This window comes from Bicyclus anynana, chromosome 9 (assembly GCF_947172395.1).
Source record: "Bicyclus anynana chromosome 9, ilBicAnyn1.1, whole genome shotgun sequence".
In the NCBI taxonomy this organism is placed as follows: Eukaryota; Metazoa; Arthropoda; class Insecta; order Lepidoptera; family Nymphalidae; genus Bicyclus; species Bicyclus anynana.
In genome coordinates, this window is record NC_069091.1 from 9011464 (window position 1) to 9038445 (window position 26982).

At 35.9% G+C, this 26982-nt stretch overlaps 2 protein-coding genes across 4 annotated transcripts in view; both read right to left on the minus strand.

Moving 5' to 3' along the window:
- Positions 1-9641, minus strand: part of LOC112046302 (acyl-CoA Delta-9 desaturase) — a 15849-nt gene extending 6208 nt beyond the window's left edge. The window contains exons 1-4 of one of the 2 annotated variants that reach the window (XM_024082910.2): positions 9319-9641; positions 6298-6531; positions 3275-3405; positions 1769-1974 (exon numbers count right to left, since the gene is read on the minus strand). In XM_024082910.2, coding sequence (XP_023938678.1) covers positions 1769-1974; positions 3275-3405; positions 6298-6514 — 554 coding nt within the window. In that variant the 5' untranslated portion in view covers positions 6515-6531; positions 9319-9641. Of the gene's footprint in view, positions 1-1768; positions 1975-3274; positions 3406-6297; positions 6532-8855; positions 9014-9318 lie in introns of those variants that run through there. The other variant, XM_024082909.2, reaches the window with a different exon arrangement.
- A 3082-nt stretch (positions 9642-12723) lies between these two features.
- Positions 12724-26902, minus strand: LOC112046307 (metacaspase-2). Of its 2 annotated transcripts, none has more exons than XM_052883552.1 (9): positions 26668-26902; positions 25519-25718; positions 22769-24621; positions 21306-21481; positions 18950-19525; positions 18152-18248; positions 17145-17279; positions 16576-16693; positions 12724-13025 (listed from the first exon to the last, which is right to left on the minus strand). In XM_052883552.1, exons 1-9 carry the CDS (start codon positions 26745-26747, stop codon positions 12856-12858), a joined length of 3405 nt encoding a protein of 1134 aa, XP_052739512.1. In that variant the 5' UTR covers positions 26748-26902; the 3' UTR covers positions 12724-12855. The 2 variants fall into 2 exon arrangements, with proteins under 2 accessions (XP_052739512.1, XP_052739511.1); XM_052883551.1 differs by having other exon boundaries at positions 22769-24699.
- Between the last annotated feature and the right edge of the window lie 80 nt (positions 26903-26982).

Consider the following 26982-nt stretch of genomic DNA (forward strand, 5'->3'; position numbering starts at 1 on the left):
ATATTACTAACATAATTTAAAATAAATAAATAAATATGGAATAAATGGCGTATTTTTTTATACGCCTTTACTCGAAAATCACAAATGATTTGAATAATAATATTTTGTAGCAGGGTAGGTACTAAGTATACACCTGAGGTGGTCCCATTTATCATGATGTCAGGATCTAATGATGGGATCTTGGAAAAAATTCATTCTTTACAAGTTAGACCTGCAATATCACCTGATAGTAAGTGATGATCCAATCTAAGATGGAAGCGGGCTAACTTGTTAGGTGTAGCATGAAAATCCACACCCATTTCGGTTTCTAAACGAAATCGTACCGGTGGGGTGATAACTAGCCACGGCCGAAGCCTACCAGCTAGTACTGGACCAATAAAAAAAACCTCAATCGGCCCAGCCGGTGATCAAACCCAGGACCTCCGTCTTGTTAATCCACCGCGCATACCACTGCGCCCGCGAAGGCTTATTTTTATACAATCTCTGCAGGCATTAGAACTAAGAAAACAAAAGCAAAATTTTATTCAAATCAGTTTTCAACTTTTTGGAACCATAACATTTTAACTTACGAGTTTTGGCGAACAAACTTTAACTTTTTAAATATTATAATATAATTATAATATTAGTTTAGGTTATTGTGGTACGAACTTCCTCTAGAAACGCAGTATGCCAGTCAGCCGATGTGAGAGAAGCCACAGGTGACGTAGTGTGTATACATACTAGTAGACAACAGTCTGACCCGCGATGATATTGATATCTTTCAGGACACCTTGTTTAGTTTTAAAAGGAAATTGACATCATTTCTGTAAATATTATTATTATCGTTATTTTTATTAATTAATTGTATTATTGTTTATTTTTATATATATATATTTTTTTAACTTGAAGTGACATTTATCTTAAATTTTAACTTTAGCTTATGTATTAATTAATGACATCCCTTTCTTAAACTCAATTATTTGATTTTGACACTTTAATTAGTATTGTAAACTTTCTTAATTTTGTCATTTTAATTAATATTGTAACCCTTCTTGATTTTGACATTTTAATTATTTTACTATTATTTTAAATTTTTGGTAAATTATTTTAGATTGTAGGTTAATCTTTTACTTTAAGTTTTTAACCGGACTCAGCAGTGTTGTGAATGCCTGTAAAAGATGGCTGCAGTAGTTCAAGAATTTTGTAACTCACTTATATATAATGTTTTATGCTGTCATTGTTGGCATTACAAATAAATATGAGATTAGTAGGAGACCCCCCCGCAGTTTCACCCGCCTAAGTTACCATTCTCATGTAAATACGAGGATAAAATATAGCCTATGCTACTCGCTAATAATGTAGCTTTCCATTGGTGGAAGAGTTTTCAAGATTGGTACAGTGGATCTATCTCTACAACCTCACAAAGTTTATAACATTAGTATAGGTTATTGTACTCACTTAGCCGTTATAGCCCAGTGGATATGACCTCTGCCTCCGATTCCGGAGGGTGTGGGTTCGAATCCGTTCCGGATGCACCTCCAATTTTTCAGTTGTGTGCATTTTAAGAAATTAAATATCACGTGTTTCAAACGGTGAAGGAAAACATCGTGAGGAAACCTGCATACCAGAGAATTCTCCTAATTCTCTGCATGTGTGAAGTCTGCCAATCCGCATTAGGCCAGCGTGGTGGACTACTGGCCTAACCCCTCTCATTCTGAGAAGAGACTCTAACTCAGCAGTGAGCCGAATATGGGTTGATAATGATGATGATGATGATGATTGTACTCACTTCTTCTGGAAGCGCAATATGGGGTCCGCGTACAAGTCGCTCAGGTCGAGCCCCTTGCCCTTCCGCTTGAGCTCGGGGTGCTTCCTCACCAGCAGCCAGCCGATGTGGGAGAAGAAGAAGCCGCGGGTGGCGTTGTGGGGGTCGGCGTCCGTCTCCGAGTACTTGTGGTGCATGCGGTGGTCGCGCGCCCAGTCGATGGCAGAGTCCTGTTCAACAAATCATCGAACTATAAGCTTGGCAACTTCGTTCGTAACACCCCCGATGCGGGCCGTGTAGCTATGAATGAAAAACCCACGACTGACGCCCCGCACGCACAATTTCACACCCGCGCAGTCTTTCCCCTCGTCGCCCGCATATCATGGGAGTGTCATATACGAACTTACCAGACTATAATACTCTTTCGTTATTCCGGGGAGTAGGGTGGCCGTTATCACCGACTTCAAAAAAAAGGAATCTCAATTTGACGCGTATGTTTTTTTTTCCATGTTATCTCATACCACCTCTAAAGTCTTCAAACCATCTTTAAAGTCGGTTAAACTAGTCGGTTTGCCTAACTAAACTGATTAATTCATACTTACGTTATGTACATATTTGACTAAACTACAATAATAAGGGAATAGAAATGGCTATTCCCTTATAGTTCCCTTATTCCGTAGTTTATATGGTTTTACCCACCAATGTTCAACCATACGGCATACCTAACAGCCAAATATGTACATAACACAAAACCTACAAAACTTAGAACATCTATGTGGCCAAACATCCACTGGCCTTGGTTAAGGTATCGCATAACAGCAAACACTGTTAACATAATGAATATCTAAACTAACGTATAACAGCCTGCAGTGTGCAGATCTTCCTTATTTTTTATAATTACTAAATGCTTGTCAGTTTATGCTCCTACCACCATAGACCATGGTTTTTTTTTTATTATTCTTTACAAGTTAGCCCTTGACACAATCACCTGATGGTAAGTGATGATGCAATCTAAGATGGAAGCGGAATAAATTGTTAGGAGTAGGATGTGAAAATCCACACCCCTTTCGGTTTCTAAACGACATCGTAACGGAACGCTGAATCGCTTGGCGGTACGTCTTTGCCGGTAGGGTGGTAAGTTGTAACTAGCTACAGTCGAAGCCTTCCGCCAGCCAGACCTGGATCAGTTAAGGAAACCTAAATCGGTCCAGCCGGGGATCGAACCTCGGATCTCCGTTTTTCCAAGACTTCTGTTTTCGTCCGACCCTTCGTCAGAAAGAGGAGGAGGTGGCTTTGGGAGATGGCAGGGTTGCCGCGAAGCTAAGGGACTGGTGAAAGGGGATGATTTAACTCATCATCAGCCTATTTTACATCAGCATCACTAGAGGAACAGGCCTCCTTAGCTTAGCTGACAAATTTTCAGCTTTTATAAAATGAAGTACATCTGACTATCATAGACCCTCGTCAACTCTCAACAATTAGCTAAAGTCAATAAACTCAGGATTGTTAAAAATATATACACACACTAACCTGGAATGCCAAAGTGTTAAAGATGACAAGGATGAGGCGAAGCGGCCATTTTGCCTTGTACGACTTGTGGGCCCAGAGTCGGTGGGCGCCTGCCGTTATGCCCAGTCCAGACATCACATAAAGCACATAGGCTGCAACAAAATAATAATAATTAATCAATTAATAGTAATAAATCAAATAAATAATTAGTTAATCACTAATAAGTTGGGCCCTCAGATGCACTAACCACAGATAGCTTGGGTACTCAAAAGCCACGCAACGGGAGGACTGAAATTAACTAAACTAAATTAAAAAAAGAGATGAAAATAAATAACAATAAATAAATCACCACCACCATCCACAAACCACAAAATAACCATCTACAGTTCGTTTCATGTAGGCTGGTGCGGGTGACAGTTCGGTTTATTCTTGAAAGTTTGCCGCGATTCACGATATTCGTTTTATGACATCATACAGGCGACTGTCACCGTACCCATGATATCAGATATGAAAAACACTTTACTCGATGTTTTGTCAATTACGCAAACACTACGGTTGTCAGTGAAATTCGGCACAGAGGTAGATTATAATCTGGAATAGCTGTGTTATTTCTGATTACGTTACATGCACTGCCTTCGATCCGGAGGGCGTAGATTCGAATTCGGTCCAAGGCGTCGTTATCAACCCATATTCGACTCCCTGCTGAGCTCGTGTATTCTCTCAGAATGAGAGGGGTAAGGCCAATAGTCCACCACGCTGGCCCAATGCGGATTGGCAGACTTCACACACACAGAGAATTAAAAAATCTCTGGTATGCAGGTTTTCTTACAATGTTTTCCTTCGCCGTTTGAGACACGTGATATTTTAAAATGCACACAACTGAAAAGTTGGATTCGAACCCACACCCTCCGGAATCGGAAGCAGAGCTCTTAAAATCCAGAGAAAATAGGGAATAAAATATATAAGGGGATTTTTTACAAAAAATGGTGTCTACCTAACAACAACTCATACATAAAGTTTAAGGATTATTAGGTATTTTGAAAATTTCAAGAGTTTGAGTAAGTACTCAAATAAAAATCATACCTTTGAAACTACCTAAATAAATATTATAATAAGTAGGTACTTTGTGGCCATTCCCATTTTTTTTAATTACGTACATAAGCATGTACATCTTCAAACAGGAAACGTACAAGAATATTCGTTTTAAATTTTTTTGTAACTAGCATAAAATTAGATCATTTCAATTCTAATGTAAACTAATTATTTATTTTTAATAGTTTTGTACTAATAAAAACCTGCGTAATTGTGATTCACATTCCAACTTTTTAAAAGTAGAGGTTTGTAAGGTTGTTTGAATTTAGTCAATCATTATCAGTTAGCTATTGGAGTCAGTCTTACGTTTATTATAAGATTTTGAGCTAAATAATAATGGCTGCAAAATATCACCTAAACTTAGTTTAAACAATAATGAATTAGTAATTTCATTCACCTAATCCTACCAAAAACTTGTATATACATTATACATATATGTATTCTGTGCCAAAACCCTTACATTATACATAATAATAAACTTGTTTCAATACAATGTTCATCTATTCATGTGACATCTATAAGTAGGTACTTAATATCCAAGGGCCTACAAGAACAGAAAGTACCTAGCACATTATATTTTTAAATAGTACCTACTTTAAGAAGACTTTCGCAATACTAGCTTCTGGTTAAAAAATAAATTAGCTGACAATATTTTTGGCGCATAGCCAGATATTTGTTTAGATGTTACAGCTATTTTGTTGTTGCTTTTTGGCTAATGCAAAACAACATCCCAAATTGATAAGGAGCCCTTCAGATACAGGGTGTGCATTAACTGATAAAATTGTTGATACTTGATAGTGATACTGCTATCATTCATAACAAAACATCTATCTATAGCAGATATAAAGTTGCTTGGGAGAAATAAATGACGAATTTGGGCTTTTTCCATTTGATATATGCATAGGGTGATGTAACCAGAGTTCAAGGTCATAAAAACGGATGACTCATTGTACTTACTAGTATTGACTTGAATGCTATTCAAGCCAACCAATTGGACTTGCATTATAGAGACCACATTATGGAAGTTTTGTGTAATTGTTGTAACCACAATATGGAAGTTTTTTTCTAGATTGGTTCATGGTAAATACTGGTCTGTTCAAACAGACTATAAAAGCAACCAAGTTACCATACTATCTACAAATAAAGCACAAAACACCTCTGCAGGCAAACCAATTGGAGAGAGTAAATTACATAGTACATGTCAAAGAAAGTATGTGGCATAGTTGCATAAAATGGAAAGGCAAAATTAACCAAGCGAAATTCGAGCTATAATATGTACCATAACAATTGTTAATAGTGTAATTTTCAAATTAGTCTCAGTCCTTGAATTTATGAAATATGTATAACCTTTTTGTGTGATAAAACAATTTGATTTGATTTGAAATCTCAACAAATGGGTAGCTTTCTTTCTAAAAAAATCTCCCTACTTTTTTAAGATTATTTGGATTTTACACCCACTGGGTTGATGATCTTAAGGCACTTAGTTATGTATGATTTTGTAACAATTACTATCTGATGATAATGATAATGAATGTGACTGAACTTAACTTCCTGAAGGTGTAACAACCTCCCCACTATGAGATTTTTTTTAAATTATTTTACATGTTAGCTCTTGACTACAGTCCCACCTGATGGTAAGTGTTGATGCAATTTAAGATGGAAGCGAACTAACTTGTTAGGAGGATAAAAATCCACACCCCTTTTCGTTTCTCTACTATATCATAACGGATCGCAAAAGCGTTTGGCGTCTTTGTTGGTAGGGCCGAAGTCTCTCACCAGCCAGACCTGGACCAATTAAGAAAAACTCAGTCGGCCCAGTTGTTTTTGGAAGAAATAAAAAGTAGTCTATGCTCTGGACCTTATGATTCAAAGCTGCTTAAGCTAACCACTGGGCTGAAGAGGCTATCAGGCAATACATAAATATGAACATTTAACATTTAGTAGATACTTACCAAATATATCAGTTTGCCATTTTGCAGAGAAAAGGAACAGGTATCCTCCATACAGTGCAGCAATGTGCAAGTAAGTAAATGCAATGATGTTTCTCCAAACAAATTTCCTTGGACTGCTGTCTGCTTGCTGAACTGGAGTGATTGGTAGAGCCATGTCAGGAGTTGCCGCATCACTCTCAAACAGCACTCCATTCACGTCCACTGTATTGGGTGCCATCTTGTTTGGCCTCCAATCTGTAAAAATACATCATATTTATTTTGTTCCATTTGTCATAATATCAGACAAATTATGAATGCCATAATGTCAGGGCATTCTTTTGGAAAACATAAAAAATCAAGTAGTATGGGATAATTTTCAGGAGACATTATTTATAGGCCTCACCAATGTCACACACTAGAAAGTGCAGTGTTGGTCAACCCCCCCACCAGGTGGATTGACAAGCAATCAAGCAAGTGGCAGGGATTCGCTGCAGGTGGTTCAGGATTGTTATGTTTGGAAGTGCTTACTAAAGGCCTTTGTCCTGCAGTGGATGTCCATAGGCTGATATGAAGATGACACCTTGAGGATGGCTTGGAAGGGCAATGTTTGCTGTGTCAGTAATTGTCAGATTCAACATAAATGTCCATACACAAAGTTAAAGCACTATGGTTATGAATAAATTGTTACTGGGCCCAAAGACTATTGTTTATATTTTTTACTTGTGAAAATAAATCCCTATTTCTCTTGGTCATGCCATAATTTCAAACAACTTAACAGATTTCATTCATCTATTCTAATGTTTTCTAATACCTTGTAGAGGACCCTTACACAATGAAAAGTTGCAAAGAAAATTAGAAGCCATCCGAAAACTAAACAACCATTTTAAGGATGTTTGTTACTCAACCAAGGCTCAAAAGCTGAACATATCTGGATTAAAGGCACAGAGTTAGATACCGGTGCAATCAGAAAGAAACAGATGGGAATGAAAGTGGTGGTACTGGGACAATTCTGCTACCACTGGATGATATTTTGTCTTTTTTTTTGTTCAGTTAAATTGATCAGTGACTCTTCCACTGTGGATTGCTTTAGCCTTTTAATCTTTGACAAGACTGTTTGTGTACTCTAGCAGTCTGCTTTTGTGATTTATGGCGTTTTTTTGTTATATCTTCCTTGACTGTCGGCATAACAAAATATTCATGCATGTCTGCTGTTTTAGTAAACCAGGGAATGTTTAGTATTGTGCGGAAGCCCACTGGGATTGAAAATCATTTACATAAGAACAGAACAATAGCTAATATCATCATCACCATCATTATCAGCCAATGAACTTTCCCTGCTGGGCATAGGGCTCCTGTTAGGACATCCAAACACCATGATTTTGAGCCAAACTGCTAATAATAATAATTATATCTCAGTTCTGTGCCAAAAATGTTAATGAATTAAATATGCTTTTTATGTGATAATTATGTACATATAATTAAAACTTTATTACTCAGCAGTTATTGTATAATTTTGTCATTGCAATGACTCTATAAAACAGTAAATACCTAACTAATTAATGTTTAAAATATAATATTAATTATAAAATTTACACAACATTGCATGGATTATTTGAGTATAATAGTGCATAATTATATCCATGTTTGGTGTACATTAAATAAAATAATAAATTTAAATTGACATCAAAAAGGCATTGTAAATTTGAAGGTTGAAGAGGTCAGACAGCAAAAAAATGCTAATCAATAAGCAATACTTACTGCTACTTTTCCTCATAATTCAACAAGAGGAAAAATAAGTAAATGTATATGAATGAAATGAGTAATACTTTATAGAAATATTTTTATATTAAACTTATATAACTCACTTTATATTAAAACTAAACTAAAGCTTTCACTAAAAGAAAATTACATTGACTGGCAAAACAATAATCAAAGCTTAAGTTTCTAAAACTTTATTGAGCTAAGTATGTCACCATAAAGTAAATATAGCACATTTACATTTACAAAATGACAAAATACAACTTCAGATAACATTGAGTGCTTAGAAAATCTTAGTTGAAACAAAAAAGTTAGTTTGTTTTTTAGTGAAAAACATCAACTTTACAATAAATTATTTTCATGGTTTTTCTTGTAAAATTTATGGTTGTCAACCTTCCTAAGTTCCTACTAATGATCACACAGTGTTATAATCATCTTGTAAGCATAAGTAAATAAGTAGGAATACCGCGTTATGTGGATTTAAAGCATTAATGAAAATGGTTGCATCTTTAAGAAAGCTAAAATGTCATTGTACATATTTTTTAACATAAATATTGTTTATTAAGTCAGTCTTCTAATTTTAATCCGCTCTATACATTGTCTATATGTAGAAAATCTCAACTATTTACTAATTTTCACGCAGAAACTAGAAAATTCACATTAGAGTCGCAAAATTAACAAACTGTATTCATTTTCATGCACGAACATGAAGACATAGATGTTTGTTTGTTTTATATTCAAACACACATTAATGAAAGCTTTATACCTACTTATCCACTGTTTATTTAGCCATTTACAGAATAATATATTCAATTGCCTACCTATTTATCCTTGAGAAATTCACAAGAAATAAAAATCTCTGACGTAAACACATGAATTTCCCTGAAAGCTTCACGAAAAATGTCATAAAATATGACAACGATGACAACCTATCTCAGACTGACACAGATTAGGTACAAACATCGAATTTTAGAAATGTTTGTATCCTGTGATTATTACCTATTACCAAAAAACTAAAAAAAAGTTATTGTTATATTTTTTATTATCCTCTTGAATAAAACGTGACTGTCACGAGACCGATGCTAAAAGAGCAAAATGAAAAAAAAATTACGCGCGCCGCCAACGGTATGCACATTGCACATGCACTATGTACCGGCTTTTTATTTTAATTTAATATTTATAAATAATTACATACGTATGGTATTGTTTTACTGCGATATTTACTTATTTTTAATTTCTTAACCACATACGGATAAACAAAGTACAAATATTAATTCAACTTACCGATTAAATATAATTAATTAAAAAAATCTTCCAAAACACTTGCGTTTCACAGACTCTCGAGTTTAAAATGAACATTTATTCACCACATAAACAGATATAAACTATAATTTTTTTTCAACAATGATGCAATGTGTAGATAACTTCTGCAAAGTCAGGCTAAACGATGTTCAGTATTCACGTGTTTAGCAGTATTTGTACTTTGACATCGATGATCGAGTCGATGTGTCGTGTTTACGTGTAGCGTCTAGACTCTAGGGCTACTCGGCTAACAGTATGGAAAATTGGAGCCAATACCGCAAACCGTCCGTCCATTGGACGACAGAGTGGCGCGATAGTAGTACCACGTCACGTCACGCAACCGTCCCGAGGCGGTATGGGATTTCGCAAACAACTGAAAAGTGACCTAAGGGTTAAGAACATTTGATCGAAGTTTGTTTTTATACATACAGTTGTAGGTGACTGTACGACGTACATTTGTCTGCCTGCACTTTGTAGTTGTGTTCACACTGCATGTTGCAAGCACATGTCTGAAGACATGTTTGCCAAATACGTTCAAAGATACTACGTCCTACTAACTATAATCTATTATTATCAGTACCTAGGTAAACCGTTTATTTTCTGTCCAGTCATCGTTCTTAGGAACATTATAAACATACTTAAAGGCATAGGTTCTCATTCATCATTAGCCTTTATTGTCTTGTCAATAATGTGCTTTTAGAACCTTGACCCACCACGTTGCTCAAATGCGAAATGGCGGGCTGACTGACTGTCGAAATTCAGTCGGTAACAAATAAGAATCATTATCAGATAGACAACAAAGACAGGGATTGCCAATACTTCTCTTTTGAAGCTTTTCAACGGTGTCTAAGACTATAAATTTATCTTGAATCAAATACATTAGTGCGCTAACCTGCTAGGAGTGTATTTAACAGTTAGGTACCTTTCCATGTATTACATGCGATTTAGGTAGTTGGTAAAAGTGGTAACCAATAACTATTCACGATCGAAACTTGGCATCATTATGTTGTTTGCTTGTTACCAGATTTTACCTAACTAACTAGCATGTTAGGAGTTGGATGAAAAACTATAACTAACTTTGGTGTCTACACGACATCATACCATAACGCTAAATCGCTTGGTGGTACGTCATTGCCAGTAGGGTGAAAACTAACCACGGCCGAAGGAAGAAAACCTCAATCAGCCTAGCCAGGGATCGAACCCAGGACCTCCGTCTAGTAAGTCACTGCGCCATGGAGGCGGTCAAATCTTAAATTGATCATGTAGAAGTTCGAACCTGGAAGATTTTATTTATAAGACTAACCATTGTGCAACAGTTCTTCGAAATTGATAACTCCTAGGGTTGGAAACTGTCACACGATCACATGTTATGTGGCATTCGGTCAGTGATCACCGCGTGTTTCAATTAACTAGTGATTCAGTATGACTCACCCAGAAGTTCGCAACATCAATTTAGATAACAGTCTGTCGGTTAATTTGCAAATTGATCACTTTTGTCTACAGAAGATTGGCGGACACAAACAATAACTACTTGCTTATGCAAATATCGTACATGCTCGAGACTGATGGTAGGATGCGTTTTGGGTTTGGACTTTGGTAATATAATGGGGATGATGACTAGGTTTATATATATTTTTCATGATACATGCGGGTAAATAAGGTCAATGTTAACTAATTTATACATAAAAAGCAAAGATTGACTGGATATTTGCAAAATAAATAAGATTATAAAATTTCAAAATCTACTAAAAATATTTTATCGTAAATAGATGAAAATTCATACAGTTTTTAGCTTCCTTACATTAAATGTGACATTTTTTAAAACATATGAACTATAAACATAAACGCTGAAATAACAAAGATATTAGTAATTTTGTTTAAACGCCCATAAAAATCTAACGATCATTAATTGCCTACGACGTCATAAGTTCGTACCATTTTGTATGGGGCATTTTTCAGGGATCCGCGGCAGCGCCGCAAATCTGGCCCTTTAAATCCCTGTAGCTCCGAAAGTAATGATCGCAGATACCCTGTTACTTTTACAAAATTGCTTTACTATTAACGTAATCTTAATTTATTAAAAACTGTCATCATCCCTATTACGGAACGTTACCCATCCCATTTCTGATTGTATGGGTAAAATAAACTTTTTCATATTAATTTATTACGAAACACGGTTAGAACTCACGTGATATGACGTCGGTGTATACCCGACTAGTTTCGAACCCATAGCGCGCCTAATGAACTGTTTCTTGCTATGCGGGATGATCCAAAGTACCTAAGCTTGCTTTCATCATTTCATTTCATCACTTCTGGAAAAAAAAAATATGAAACATGGCGTGCTTAGAGAATACATCTCAATCAATAATATAAAAGGAAAAGAAACGCCACTGTTGTACGGACTAAAATAACCTCCCCCAACTCCTTGGTCAGCACGGAACCGCAGCATTACTTCGTGCTGACCGGCTAACGACATACCTACTCGGACCTACCCACCACAACTGTAGTAAGTAATTATAAGATGATTCGTGAAACGTGCTCCAGGAAGAAGGCACCTGGCGATGATGATGATAATCAAAATAACTCTTTCTAGATTCATTTAACTCGGCACCGGCATGACAAGATTAATACCATAGATAGATGCAATATAGGTCTCAGTCCGCTACAATTAATTATTATCTCAAACCAAGGCGCATTGCAAGTTCTAGGCTTTAATTATCATTATTATCTTATAATATTACCCAAAGTTTCAAGTGCTTGTAAAGAAAGTCTAATTAAATTTTGACTACAGGGTCATCAGGCTTCTCGTCAGTATATGGCAGAGATCAATATTTGGTATTAAAATAAAATGTAAGTAAGTATAAAGGTACCTAATACTTAAGCAAAGAATCTAAACTACTTGCCTTTACGAATCATCAGAAGACAAGCATCAACATAATTAGATCTTTATAATGTAGTTATTGTTACGAGAATTAACCCAGTAAGCACAATTTCGAAGGACTTTAATTTAAATTTCACCAACCAGTAAAAAAATTAAAATATATATTACATGCTTACCTATAAGAATATGAAAAATTATAAACCAATTATGGTTTAAGGCAGCGCCGGCCCGAATTAAATTTTAGAATGGAGCGAGATCCAATTATGGCGCCTCTGCTGTTAACTTCTATACCAATCGTGGGTGCAAAGTAAGTATGGAAGGTGAAGATCTCGACCATACTCTGGAGTGACCAACGATCTTTACCATTTAGACGCCCTCTAGGATTTGGCGCCTGGAGCGACTGCTCCGTTCGCCGTATGAGCGGGCCGGCCCTGGTTTAAGGTATGTGATTATATCTTATAATCAATGTATGTTTTATTTTTTCGTACAAAAAGAATGAACAGTAATAAGTAATTACGTACGTATATTAAAAAAAAAGTATTTATTATTATCCAAATCACATTTTTTTTTCAACAACAAGTATTGTATAAACTCAATGAAATCAATATAACAATTATTTATAAAATCCTCTTCATATTTCATTCACCGCTCGGTATAATCAACTCTATGGGCCACTTGTCAACCGCCGGCGGCAACAATGAGGCGGAGCATAGCAACAGATCCCATATCGGCTTCAAGGTGTACGATCCCAAGCAGTTGAGGATCCATTCATAGTTCACCGGCACTATTTTCAACTCCATAGCAAGATCTGAAAGTAAAGGAAAAAAGTGTGTGTCAGCTCCGACTATGGGCGTAGCGAGGTATGGGCAGGGCGGAGGGGGGGAGCTGCCCCCCCCCCTAGATGTGCGGTCGATGTATGGAGCTTCATACTAAATTTTAATATATTCAAAGATTTAACTAACTTCGTTTCTTCGATACGAAAAAGTGACCTAATGTGGATGTTTCGGTTTCGGACGAAACTGAGGCAGAAAATGAAATTGGGTTTCGGTTTCGACCGTAAAACTTCGGTTTAAAAAGTTTCGGTCGGACAGTATCAATCTGTAATGAAATACTCAATTTAAGTATAGTTGCCGCTGCAGCATCACAAATAACCTTTCTAGTTAAAAGAAATTTCAAAATTCTCGGCAAATTTCTCGGCGCTGTAGCTACGTAACTTTGATTTTAAGTTTTCGACTTTACTTATCACCATATTATAACATAATCTAACGTTTCAGAAATAAATAAATTTTTACTTTTAAATATATAGTAAGCTCATCATGAACAGTGTCATCGGGCGATTACAACATACTAGCAGATGCCCCGCGGTATCACACGCCTAGTCGTTCACGAATACCATCAAATTAATACAAAAACACCACAATAAGAGTAAAAAAAACACCATTAAAGTCTTACACTGACAAGACTAAGAAAGTAGCGGGAAAATATTGCTGTCTCTCTCAAATTCAAGACTTATATAATTAAAGGTCATTGACACCTAATTACAGTGTCGATGACTTTTAATGCCTTTTTTATAAGGTTAAAAATAATATTGTTACTAATTTTTAAGCGGATTTACTATTTTTTTTTTACATTTTGATGTAGGTACGAGCATTAGTATTTAAGTCAGTAGTAGTTACTCATTAAAAAACAACAACTAAATAAATGATTATGAGAAATAATACGTCTTGGGTTCGATCCCCGATTATGGACTATTTGCGTACTGATTTCTAACAGTTTACTACCACTAATTGGATTGGAATGGTAATATTGGTCATGTTAAAAAAAATGTCTAAACATACTTCTCATCAAAAAAATCACAACAGTTCGCAAGTAGGTACTGTTCAGGGCTTCAGGCGGATTGTTTCGATTTTTTTTATGAGAAATCAGTGGACGCACTTGTATGACTTTCTATACAAAGAATACTACGATCCGTTTGATGCGATGCGTCCGATAGGTACGATGGGGATTAGTGGATACTTACCTGATGGTTATCACCCTACCTACATTTCATGGTGCGGGTGACAGTTGCCTTATGACGGCCTTCGTGGCGCAGTGGTTTGCGCGGTGGATTTACAAGACGGAGGTCCTGGGTTCGATCCCCGGCTGGGCCGATTGAGGTTTTCTTAATTGGTCTAGGTCTGTTTCGTTCGTTTCACTCTTGTAAGTTTGCCGCTATTTACGATTACGAGAACGTATTTTTTTTAATTAGTTAGCTCTTGACCACAATCTCACCTGATGATAAGTGATAATGTAATCTAAGATGGTAGCGGGCTAACTTGTTAGGAGTAGGAAATCGTGTGGATAGGGATACCCCTTTCGGTTTCTACACGGCATCATACCGGAACGCTAAATCGCTTTGCGGCACGTCTTTGTCGGTAGGGTGGTAACCACGGCCGAAGCCTCCCACCAGTCAAAAAACTAGCCTGGTAACTAGCTTGGACCAATTAAGAAAACCTCAATCAGCCAACCCGGGGATCGAACCCAGGACCTCACCTCCGTTTTGTAAATCCACCGCGCATACCACTGCGCCACGGAGGCTGTCAAAATGAATGATGTATGATTGCCTAAACGGTTGGTAACCTCTGCAAAGCGAAGACACTGTTAAGGCAGGCTGACAAAGGGCTACCTTTTCTGTACGATAATGCATACATTAGCAAAATTAGCACGTTTGTGAGGACTCATCAAGGAAACAACAGTACAGAGCAATTTACATCTTATTACTTTACAATAAGAGTCACATCATTTAGATGACAATGACTGCACGACCGAAACGAAGGCCGCATACGTACAAAGACAATATATTCACAAATTACCTTCTCATCAATGTTTATTATGCAACCATTGTTTTTTTTAGATAATTAGCTACGATTATGTTAACGTGTGAGTGTTTTGACGGTCTCCGTGGCGCAGTGGTATGCACGGTTGATTTGCAAGACGGAGGTCCTGGGTTCGATCCCCGGCTGGGCCGATTGAGGTTTTGTAAATTAGTCCAGGTCTGGCTGGTGAGAGGCTTCGGACGTGGCTAATTACCACCCTACCGACAAAAACGTACCGCCAAGCGATTTATCGTTCTGGTACGATATCATATAGAAACCGAAAGGGGTGTGGATTTTCATCCAAATCTTACAAGTAAGCCCGCTTCCATCTTAGATTGCATCATCACTTAACACTTATCGTCATTGTAGTCAAGGGCTAACTTGTAAAGATTAAAAAAAAAAGTATGAGTGTATGTGTGTAACCAACGACATTTTACACTATAGATATGTTATGTTCCATAAAATCACCGCAAAAAGTGATCCAAATTTAGCTACACCACTGAGCGCACACATGCACAATTATGTGTTCATTTAAATTATATATTTAAGTATATATAGTTTTTACACTTCCTGAACACACAACTCGACACTGTAGATAATATTTTTATAAAATATAACTTTCGTTATATATTATTTTTGTTCTTGATGAACTCTTTTTTTTTTATTCTTTACAAGTTAGCCCTTGACTACAATCTCACCTGATGGTAAGTGATGATGCAATCTTAGATGGAAGCGGGCTAACTTGTTAGGAGGAGGATGAAAATCCACACCCCTTTGGGTTTCTACACGGCATTGTACCGGAACGCTTAATCGCTTGGCGGTACGTCTTTGCCGGTAGGGTGGTAACTAGCCACGGCCGAAGCCTGCCAGTCAAAAAAATATTTTATTAATTTTTTACAATATCCAAAGAGCATACCCAAGTTAAATCCACTGCGCTGCACACCACTGATTTTTAGGCAGGGTATGGTTGGAAGCCGTGATAGCCCAGTGGATATGACCTCTGCCTCCGATTCTGGAGAGTCTAGGTTCAAATCCGGTCCGGGGCATGCTCCTCCAACTTTTCAGTTGTGTGCATTTTAATAAATTAAATATCACGTGTCTCAAGCGGTGAAGGAAAAACATCGTGAGGAAACTTGCATAACTGAAATTTTTATCAATTCTCTACGTGTGTGAAGTCTGCCAATCCGCATTGGGCCAGCGTGGTGAACTATTAGCCTAACCCCTCTCTTAGCTCCGGAATATAATGATGAGAAGGGAAGAAAGGGAAAAAAAAGAAAAAAGGAAAAGAGAAATAATTTAAAGGCAGTTAGCATGATGTAATTGCCACGCAGTTCCGTGCTAATTGTGGAGATTAAAAAAAAAACCGAGGAGACTCGTGCTCAACAGTGAGCAGAATGTGGGTTGGTAATGATGAATGATGGTAGGGGTAGGGAAGACGTAATTGCACGTCAAAGCGAAGCTTGACCGGGTCTGAGTAAATAAATAAATAATCAAAATGCTCACACGTGAAACGATTGACTTGGGTCTCCTCTGGCTCGGCCAATAGGAGCGCAGGCGCCTCCGTCACCCGCAAGTCCCGCGGGCTCCCCACTACGCGTCCTCCAGAAGCTTCCAAGATATTCTGCAGTACATCACGTTACCAGTTCACTCTTTCATCATAAGAAAGGCCTGCCTAAGCCTACCAGTCTACCGAAGCGGAGCGAGGAAGCGGAGCCGAGAAACGGAGAAATATTAACCAATAGGATTACACAAAATATGCGTAATCCCGTGTCGAACGGGCATGTAAACTAAGCCTATTAAGGTAGTTGACTCGTATCAAATTTAATATAAAAAAAAGTATTAAATACCTATTAACCAATAGGATTGCACAAAATCTGCGCTCCTCTAAAGTGGACAGGTCGTATTGTCAAAATATTTAATAATTAAAATTTTCATGTAATCTAAAATCTAGTAAAATGATAATGAACAATTTAAGACCATTTACAAAAAGAGTCAAGTAACCTATTAATGTATTACTTATATGTATGAGCATTTATGTGTATATTAAATTATGGTGATGATATGAAGTTCACCTTCAGGGAGTCAATATCCATGACGGAGAAGGGCGGCATGCAGTAGAACGTGAACCCATGGAACAGCTTCTGCTTGGCGAGTCTCGACCTCCTCGGGCCAGGCTCTCCCACTGCGTCTAATGCCTCAAACGGCTCCTACATACATATAGATGTTATGCCTCAATACACAGATTAATCAATAATATACAGATAGAGCGTACAGAACACGACGGTGTCGTAATCACTCCAAATACGAAACTCAAAAAGTAATACATTCTCGAGGCAGTACGACACGAACAGTCGCATCAGTAATTTTAAACATTATTCAAGAAAAATGGCGTCTTATGTTTTGCAACAGTGATGGTATAAATAAGAGGATAATTGATTTGAGTTCAGTTCTTTGTTAGGCACCGTGAACACCGTCACGCTGCTAGTTGCGCTAGTGATTTTGTGCAATAATGTTTTTTGTTTAATGTTTTTTGTAGGAGAGGTGAGTGATCATAATGCATTCTAAAAGGATCTTTTAAACTTACAACAGTCTGTCAGGTCTCAGGGCTTGTGACCTTGTCACTAATTGTGGCTTCTGTGGAGCAGTGGTATGCGCGGTGGATATACAAGACGGAGGTTCTGAGTTCGATTCCCGGCTAGACCGATTGAGGTTTTCTTAATTGGTCCAAATCTCGCAAAGAGGCTTCGGCCGTAGCTAGTTACCACCGTACCGGCAAAGACGTACCGCTAAGCGATTTAGCGTTCCAGTACGATGTCGTGTAGAAACCGAAAGGGGTGTAGATTTTCATCTTCCTCCGTACAAGTTAGTCCCTTTCCGTCTTAGATTGCATCAACACTTACCATCAGGTAAGATTGTAGTCACGGCCCAAGGGCTTATTTGTAAAGAATAAAAAAAAAAAAAAAAAATATGTGGACATTGTAACTTGTAACATTCATCAAGTCTGGGCCCAGCAATGTATAAAAAATGGTCTGTCTCCATTGATTTCTTTAGCCAAAAAATACCTAATTACATTACTTACTTCATTTACAAAGGCCTTCGTTTGAAGGCATTTTTCCACCCACTCGAATGTAACAATCCATTTGCTAGCTGCCAAAGCACAAACGTATTTCACGGACCTGTAAACAATATTATAAAGTAAATTAATTATACCTGATTTCATTTTAAATAAACTATTACTTTTTGCAAACAGAGTTTTACAATTTGTGATGGGGATGATGACTAAGTTTGAATATATTGATTACTAGCGGACGCCCACGACTTCGTCCGCGTGAAATTCAGTTTTTTAGCAAGTTTTTCGAGATAAACAACATATATGTAGCCAGTGTTAGAACAGACAAGTGACAACTAGCAATTTTTATGTAGATTTCACAGTTGATAAGTATATACAGGATGCTCGGGAGTATTGCCCGTAATTCTAGGGTTATGTTCTTTAAGGAAAATTAGTTAAAAATGTCTAACGAACATGTGTTCTAAAATGAATATGTTATGACTAAAAAATATTTCTTCAGTAAATATATCTTAAATTGTGCCCCTTATATCGCATCCTTATATTATGACTTAGCCAAACTTATTCATTCATTTACTAGTGAAGTGCAGAGTGAAAGTTACAATATTTCGTCAGTCTTACCAAGGTCTTACTTAAGGCGTGTATTACATGGATAGTCGAAATTATTTGAATTACTTTGTATGAAAACATAAAAAGTTTTTTTTTGTTAAAAAAATATATTATGCAGTTCAGCTCCTATAAGTGGACTTAACAACATCTTTCAAGTTACGGGAAATACTCCCGAGCATCCTGTATATAGGATTACTATACCTCTGTGATTTATTCTCTTCGTCCACTCCAACTACTAGATGAGTTACATTCTTCGTGTATTTCTCAGCGAACATCCAGTTCCTCTGCAAACAGAGTTGTTTCACTGCATTCTGTTCAACGGACGAAAGACAGGTGCATGCCACACATAGTTTAGTGGCTTTCCTTTGCCTTCTAGCACACGAGTCCTGGGTTCCCAAAGTTTGCTCAAAAGCTTTGCTCATAAACTCTCTCTCCTGCGTAGTATTAGCTGCTACTACAGAACTTGGATAGAGGGTCTCGTCTGGGTCATTTTCATCATTGCCACGTCCAAAATCGAGTGATTTTTTCGCCACAGGAGTTGATTTATATGTAATTTTATTCACAAATTTCGTTATTGTTAAAGGTGTTTCCAGAGGCGATTTTCTTACATCACTCGTGCTCTGGTCACCTGACATGGAAGGAGATTCTATGTCAGGTATTTGCACATTGCTTATCTTGTTCAAAGATCTCATTTTGTCGGTCGAAACTTGCACATCAACCAAATCCTTATTTAAACATAGATCATTGCTGATTTTACTTTTTGAGAAGGACGTTTTCCTATAATGATAAAAGTTAGGTACATACTTGTATTTGGAATAAGTTAACCTTAGAAATGTAAGAATATAACTAAGGTTTAAAGTATCTTAGAGCTTGAAATCCTATTTTAGCCTTACTATGGAAAGGTAAAATAACGGATTTTATGAGCAAAAGTGTAGGTATTAAGGCCGAGCCTTTGTGTGGCAGGGGAGAGTTATGTTTGCAAGTGCTTGGACAAGAAGATGACATCTTTATGTTACAAACACAAAAACACAACAACAACAACAAAAAAAGCTCACACACAGTCCCATTTTATTCCACACTAGCGGACGCCCGCGACTTCGTCCGCGTGGAAGTCGTAGTAAACTTTCAACTACCCCTATCCTACCACTACCCTACCCCTACCCTACGTTAGTCTCTACCCCTGCCCTACCCCTACCCTACCCCTACCCTACTCATTAAGGCTGCACTTCTTAATTATTCCCCCCCCCCCCCCGCGAGTCGCGTCGAGCGCGGCAACCTTTACACAAAAATAATCCATATATCATGAATTAGTATTCACGCGCGATGGTTTAGCGTATTTCTTGTATAACTATGGTGTTTCTTTACCGATTTTTATGTTTTTTTTTTATTGATTAGGTAATACTGTTAACTTTTTTAGTTAAGGATGAGTGATGAGTGTTATAAACATAAGAGTAGACAAATATAATTAGAAAGCTCCGAACTGCTAAGCTATCGGGAGTTACACGTGTTATTGTGAGTCAACCATAAAAGATAGACATATATATGCTTTTGTGTTTTTATAGATAATTTTAAGGAGAACATTTTCGTCATACATGATTTAAATGTAACTTTAACCATTAAGGCTGTACACGCGACGGAAGCTTAAAAAGTTGAGTAACTTCTCCCGTTTTCTCAACATTTCTCTTCACTGCTCTGCTCCTATTGATTGTAGCGTAATGAAAAGTATACTATAACCTGCCCAGGAGTATGTAGAATAATTGTACCAAGTTTCGTTAAAATCCGTCCTGTAGTTTTTGTTTCTATAAAGAACATACAGACAGACAGACAGACAGACAGACAGACAGACAGACAGACAGACAGACATACAGACAGACAGACATACAGACAGACAGACATACAGACAGACAGACAGACAAAAATTTTACTGATTGCATTTTTGGCATCAGTATCGATCACTAATCACCCCCTGATAGTTATTTTGGAAATAAATTTCATGTACAGAATTGACCTCTCTACAGATTTATTATAAGTATAGATATATCAAGTTGTGCAATGTTTATAACACTGAGTCCCAAAGTGGTCCAAGTGGACCCCCACGGGTCTACGGGAGACTTGGCGGGGGTATACGTTGACGAAAATGGGTGTTCACGATTCGTAAGCAGGGGTCCACGAAAAATGCATTGATTGTTTCCTTGTGCTGTGAGTAGATATCAAAAATTAAAGTTGTCTGAAATAACTTTTTTGTCTGGACAATTTTACTTTTTGTCATTCAGTCACAGCACAATCAATTAATTAACTAAGTAATAATTTCTCACTACTTTTTTGAAACTCATTTCGTGGTGGCTGTTGATTTAGCTGCAACGAAAATTTCCATCAATGAATCTAATCATCCTTTTTATAGAGTTTCAGATGAAAGATGAAAAAAAAGATGAAAAAAAAGCATAGGGGTCCATTGAAACCAGTAAAAGTGGTCTATGAGAAAAAAAAGTTTGGGAAACACTGGTTTAGAACAGTAACTTAGCATAATTATTCATATGAAGGACTACAAAAAGCTTACTTTTGAGGTGTTTCCTCAACAACACTTTTATCATCATCATCTTGGACTGGTGTGGACAACTCTACCAAGTCTATGATAGTTTCTGATGTGGTTTCTTTGTTTTCCATTCCATCCTCATCAGGCGAGCTTGCTGATATCACTGTATTTTCTTTGATACTCCGAGTTCCATCTAGAGGCTATAATAAATAAATTGAATATTAATATGATTTTTTATAGAAAAAGCACAAAGGGAATGTTTGTGTGTGTGAAAACACTTGACGTAAAATAAGCCATCTATTGTTATTCTATCTTATATTATAATAAACTGCCACATGAAATCACTGGCATGTCTCTCAATTAGTTCAAAGTTTTTATTAAACGTAAGCTTATAGAAAAGTCGTATTATAGTGTCAATAATTATGTAAATGTCAAAATTGCTTGGAAATGAAATGTGACATGACAGGCTACTTATATACCTATTGTTAAATGGTGATAAACTAAAAAAGGATAAACCTGGCTGAGTTTGTTGTGGGCTTTTCTCGGACCAAGGCGCGTTTGGAACCCTCGTAACTTTAATTTTAAGTCTTCGAATAATTATTATCACCATTACCTTAAGTTTAATATTATTACCTGACGTTTCAAAAGAGCTTGTAAAGTAAGCCTATTTGAAATAAATGAATTTTGACTTTGACTTTGACTATCAAAATATTAACCTGCAAATACTTCGGCGTCCGGTTGAGCTTATGTATGATTGATTGCTATTGTTGCCCTGTAATGTAGTGAAGAGCAAGAGCCGTGATAGCCCAGTGGATATGACCTTTGCCTCAGATTCCGGAGGGTGTTTATTCGAATCCGGTCTGGGGCATGCACCTCCAACTTTTCAGTTGTGTGCATTATAAGAAAGAGAATTTTCTTAATTTTCTGCGTGTGTATAGTCTGCCAATCCGCATTGGGCCAGCGTAGAGGACTATTGGCCTAACCCCTCTCATTCTGAGAGGAGATTTCGATCATTTGAGCTCAGCAGTGAGCCTAATATGGGTCGATATTATTATTATATAATGTAGTGTAACACTTTGAGTGTTTTACTTTACGACTAGTGTGGATGCTGCTTAAAGATACTAAAACAATGAAATGAATATGGTACCTACTATTTTTTTTTTCTACAAGTTAGCCCTTGACTATAATCTCACTTGATGGTAAGTGATGATGCAATCTGAGATGGAAGCTGGCTAACTTGTTAGGAGGATGTAAATCCACACTCGTTTCGGTTTCTACACGACATCGAACCGGAACGCTAAATCGCTTGGCGGTACGTCTTTATTGAAAAGAAAAAAAAAATGTAGAAAACCTCAATCGACCCAGCAGGGGATCGAACGCAGGACCTCCGTCTTGTAAATCCACAGCGCATACCACTGCGCCACGGAGGTCGTCAAACAACTAAAAAATATATAACTAAACAAGACCAATATCATCTCATGACTTGCCTTTAAGATCTCTGAATTAGCATCTTCTCTTTCTAATAAAGAAAAAACATTTTCGCTACATTTTTTGTTTGCTTCTTCATTAGTATTTTTATTCATTTTATTTTGTTTTACATTAGCTTTCATTCGTCGTGGAGAATTGCTTATTTGTGTATTACTTATTTGTGTCGGCAGTTGAGTGCTGTGGACTGTTTTCGGAATATTCTCCATATCAGCTTCAATGTTGGCAAATACCTGACTCATCAATGCATCATAGTTTATGTTTTCACTTTCAGTATCCATTATATTTTCTTTTGAATCTGACTTCTGTGTTTTTTTATTGTCATTATCCAGTGTTACTTTAATTTTTTTATTACTTAAGATATCTTCAGTGTCGTTTCTTAATCTTTTATTCACTTTTTTTCCTGATGAAGATGAGTTACATTTGCTTGTAGGCATTATTATCACTGATGGAGTTTTTACAGTAGATTTTAACGACTGAACATTGCCCTCTTTTACAGAATCACAGTCAAATATATCTAAGTCTGCTGAAAAATCTGCATCTTCTGGAATTGTCTCCAAAGAAAGCTGGGCTTGACAATTACTGTTTACAATATTACCTGATTTTTGAAATACATTTTCATTTCGTTCTTTTAATGAGACATTTATGCTCCGATCCTCATGTTCTTTATCTTCACTATCAGAAATTATAACTTTAGCGGATACTGTGTCTGCAGATGCAGTATTTATTTTGTTAGACTGAGATTTCTCTATTTGTTCTATTGATGATATACAATCTATAACATTATTTTTGTCATTACTTTGTACATTTACATTGTCGTTTTCAACTGTATTAAGCACGTCATGTTTATGTTCTATATCAGAGGTACCAAGGGATGTCTGGATTGCCCTATCAGACTTATAATTTACTTTAACATCATTATCCTTTTTCTGTATGCAAATATTTGTCACAGTCTCACCAATTTTCAGTATAATTTCAATGGTATCTGCATCGTTTTTAACATTTGTGAAATTATTGGTTACAGGTTCATTATTAAAAGTTCGAACTTCCATCACATTCAAAGGCCCTCTCTTAAAAAAATTTACTTTTGAAGTTTTATCATCATCAATTCGGATATTTTTTTCAACTTCGTTATGCATTTCAATATCCATTTGTTTTTGTTTTTGAACATTAAGAAATGAACTATTATTTTGAACTTTAGTTAATATATTATTTTTATTTGCAGATCTGTCTATTAATGAAAGATCTTTAGAAAATTCTGTATTCATTTGATTATTATGATTAAAAATTGTATGTTTAGTTATTATTTCATCAGCGTTTCCAGGAGTGTTGTCATCAATATCACTAGACAGTTGCTGTATTTTAGGTGGACCTGATTTATTAGCATATTTGATTCTTTTTAACATTTCAATAGAAATATTTAAATTATTATTTTTGTTATTTAATTTCTCCTTTAATCCTTTTTTGGTTTTTTTAACATTTTGCCAATTTTTACCAACTTTACTTAATTTATTATCTAAATTTTTATTGACATTCCCTTGAGAAAAGTCTTTTTTCCTTGAACTTCTACGAGGATTATGTGCTGAATACTGGGTTTTATTTTTATCGTCTACAAAATCAAACATTTCTAAATCAACTGTGCCTTGAGGATTTTCATTTCTTTCTATTTCTGGCATCACTTCAATTTTGTCCCAGTCCTCTTGTTGATAGTGTTTAGTTCTGGTCAAATGAATAGTGTTAATTTCTGGTCCTTTTTCCTTTGGATTATTAGTATGTATTTGAACATGACTTGTGATCTGGTTTAAAGGTTGTACTGTTCCTTCAGTAAACTGAGAACAAGGTAAGGTAGGTGGGGCTGAAAATTGATTTTTAGAATTATCTAGCCAATCTGTAACATGATGTTCTCCATCAGAATCAAAAGTCAAATCATTTACTGAAACATAAATTAATATTTATATTAATTAATAGTTATAAAATCTTTCTACAAATGCTTACTTTAATATAAATAAATATTAGGATAAAAATTATTAAGCTTCAGTTAAGGTTTACACCAAATGAAATGCTTTTCATTGAGAAATTTGGTATCTTTAAAAAGCATGTATTTTTTAAATTAAACCAAAGTCCACTGTGGCATTATATGTATAAATGATGTCCCGAAATTAATGGATAAAACACAAATGGTAGATACACCACCTAATTATCTAAAACTAATTTGAATAGTTATATTTTTGAACCAAGTTATATTTTTTTTCCTACATATTTACTAACAACTTTGTGAGTACAAAGAGCAGCCACAAGTTTTATACCAATTTACAAAACTCAATAAATGTACAAGTTTTTCTAAATGATAGATAGTACACTTCAGTTCCACACATTTTTTTTACAGGATTTTTTTTTAAATCAGGTCATCTTAATGAAAGAAAAATAATTATTGCACTCAAAGCTACAAAACAAATAAAACATTATTTATAAAAATAGTATACATAAAAACATTATTTATAATAATATTTGTAAATTAATACGTAATATTTAAACAAAAATCAGATCTTTCAAATCTTAATTACCGCAGCTACAGCATTGAAAAAATTGATTAAAGATAGAAAATTGTGAAAAATCAAAATAAATATATAACCTGGTCACTCAAGGGATTTTTGGAAAACTATTAAAATTAGTTTTATAATTAGGTGGCAGTCCTCAACAAAAGGACATTAGCAAAGTAGCAAAGCTATGCAATACATGTTCAAAAACTCACAATTTATATTATAAAGTGATTCAAATGCATTTTGAAGTGAAACAAAATGGTCCGTGCGAATTTGTAATGGTTCATTTAATCGCAAAGCTTTTTTTTCAACTGTCAATGCACAGAATGGGCAGGTCTGCCGCGCCAGCCAACATCCCTTACATAAGGAATGCCCACAAGAAGCTGTAGTTGGAACAGAGTAATATTTACAACTGGAAGCAAATAGTAAAAACAATCAATAATATTTATCAATAGAGTATGTAGTTTTATAGAATAACAAAAACAGCATTTTGAAATACTATTTTTGTGATAACACAAAAAAATTCAGAAAAATCAACTGCATTATGATGATTCAAACATACTTAAAATTGAATTTAAGATTACAAAAGTCAACAAATTATGTGTATCTATTAATTTTGAGAAAATTTCAAGTATTAAGGGCCATAAGTAGCCGTAAACATTCAGGTATTCTGCATTCTGCACTATGTTTATAATTTTATAGCACCACATAGCAGGCAGTTAGAACGCATTACCTGCTGTTTGCTGTACATTGTACATAACAAAGACTAAACTTTTTCTGTCTTAAGAAAGGTCACCATTCCTGTGAAGCTCATTGTGTTAGTATATTCTTTTACCTAGTGAACAATATTATTAAATAACAGATAAGGAAAGTTGATCAAAAATTTTCAGATATTAATAAAATAATTTTTTATTGTTTGGTAACAATTTAACTAGGCAACCTGTGTGCAATGCAGTCAAGGTAAATATTATCTATCATTTATTTCATATTGAGTAACAGATTAGGATATATATTTATAATTACGGATGTTAGGCCATCATGATCATTTTCAACATGATTTACAATCTTGTACAAACGTGTTCTACATTCATCATCATCATCATATCAACCGTCCACTGTCCACTGCAGGACATAGGCCCTATATAGGGACTTAGAACCATCACAATACTGAGCCACCTGCATCCAGTAAATCCCTGCGACTCGCTTGACGTCGTCAGTCCACCTGGTGGTGGGTCGACCAACACTGCGCGGGGTCGCCATTCCAGCACTTTGGGACCCCAACGTCCATCGGCTCTTCGAACTATGTGCATTACAAATCTAAAACTTACTAAGTGTAAGATTTAATAATTAAATTGTCTTACCAATTTATACACGTTACACTGTCTGACTGAACAAGAATTTCTTTTTTTAATTTAGATACGTTCATGTTTTTAAAATTCATAGTTATGTGTAGTTCTGTGAGTGTAGTTGTAAGTTCACACTACAGCTACACTTTTAATCATCTCCCTAATAATATATAATTTATAATTTAAATATCAATAACAAATATTTCGTAAAAATTTTCGCGCCCACCGTTAGTCTGACACTGACAGCACAGAAGTAAATTAATCATAATTAAATCTATGAAATGACAGATTATTTTCATTTTTTTTGGCTTTGACCCTTGACAGTTATCA

Coding starts and splice junctions, on each gene's coding strand:
- LOC112046307 (XM_052883551.1), bottom strand. CDS start 26,747: ATGAATTTTAAAAACATGAACGTATCTAAATTAAAAAAAGAAATTCTT. Junction 21,482..22,768: donor CTAATTCAGAGATCTTAAAG/GCAAGTCATGAG, acceptor TATTTATTATAG/CCTCTAGATGGAACTCGGAG. Junction 18,249..18,949: donor GAAGAGAATAAATCACAGAG/GTATAGTAATCC, acceptor TATTGTTTACAG/GTCCGTGAAATACGTTTGTG.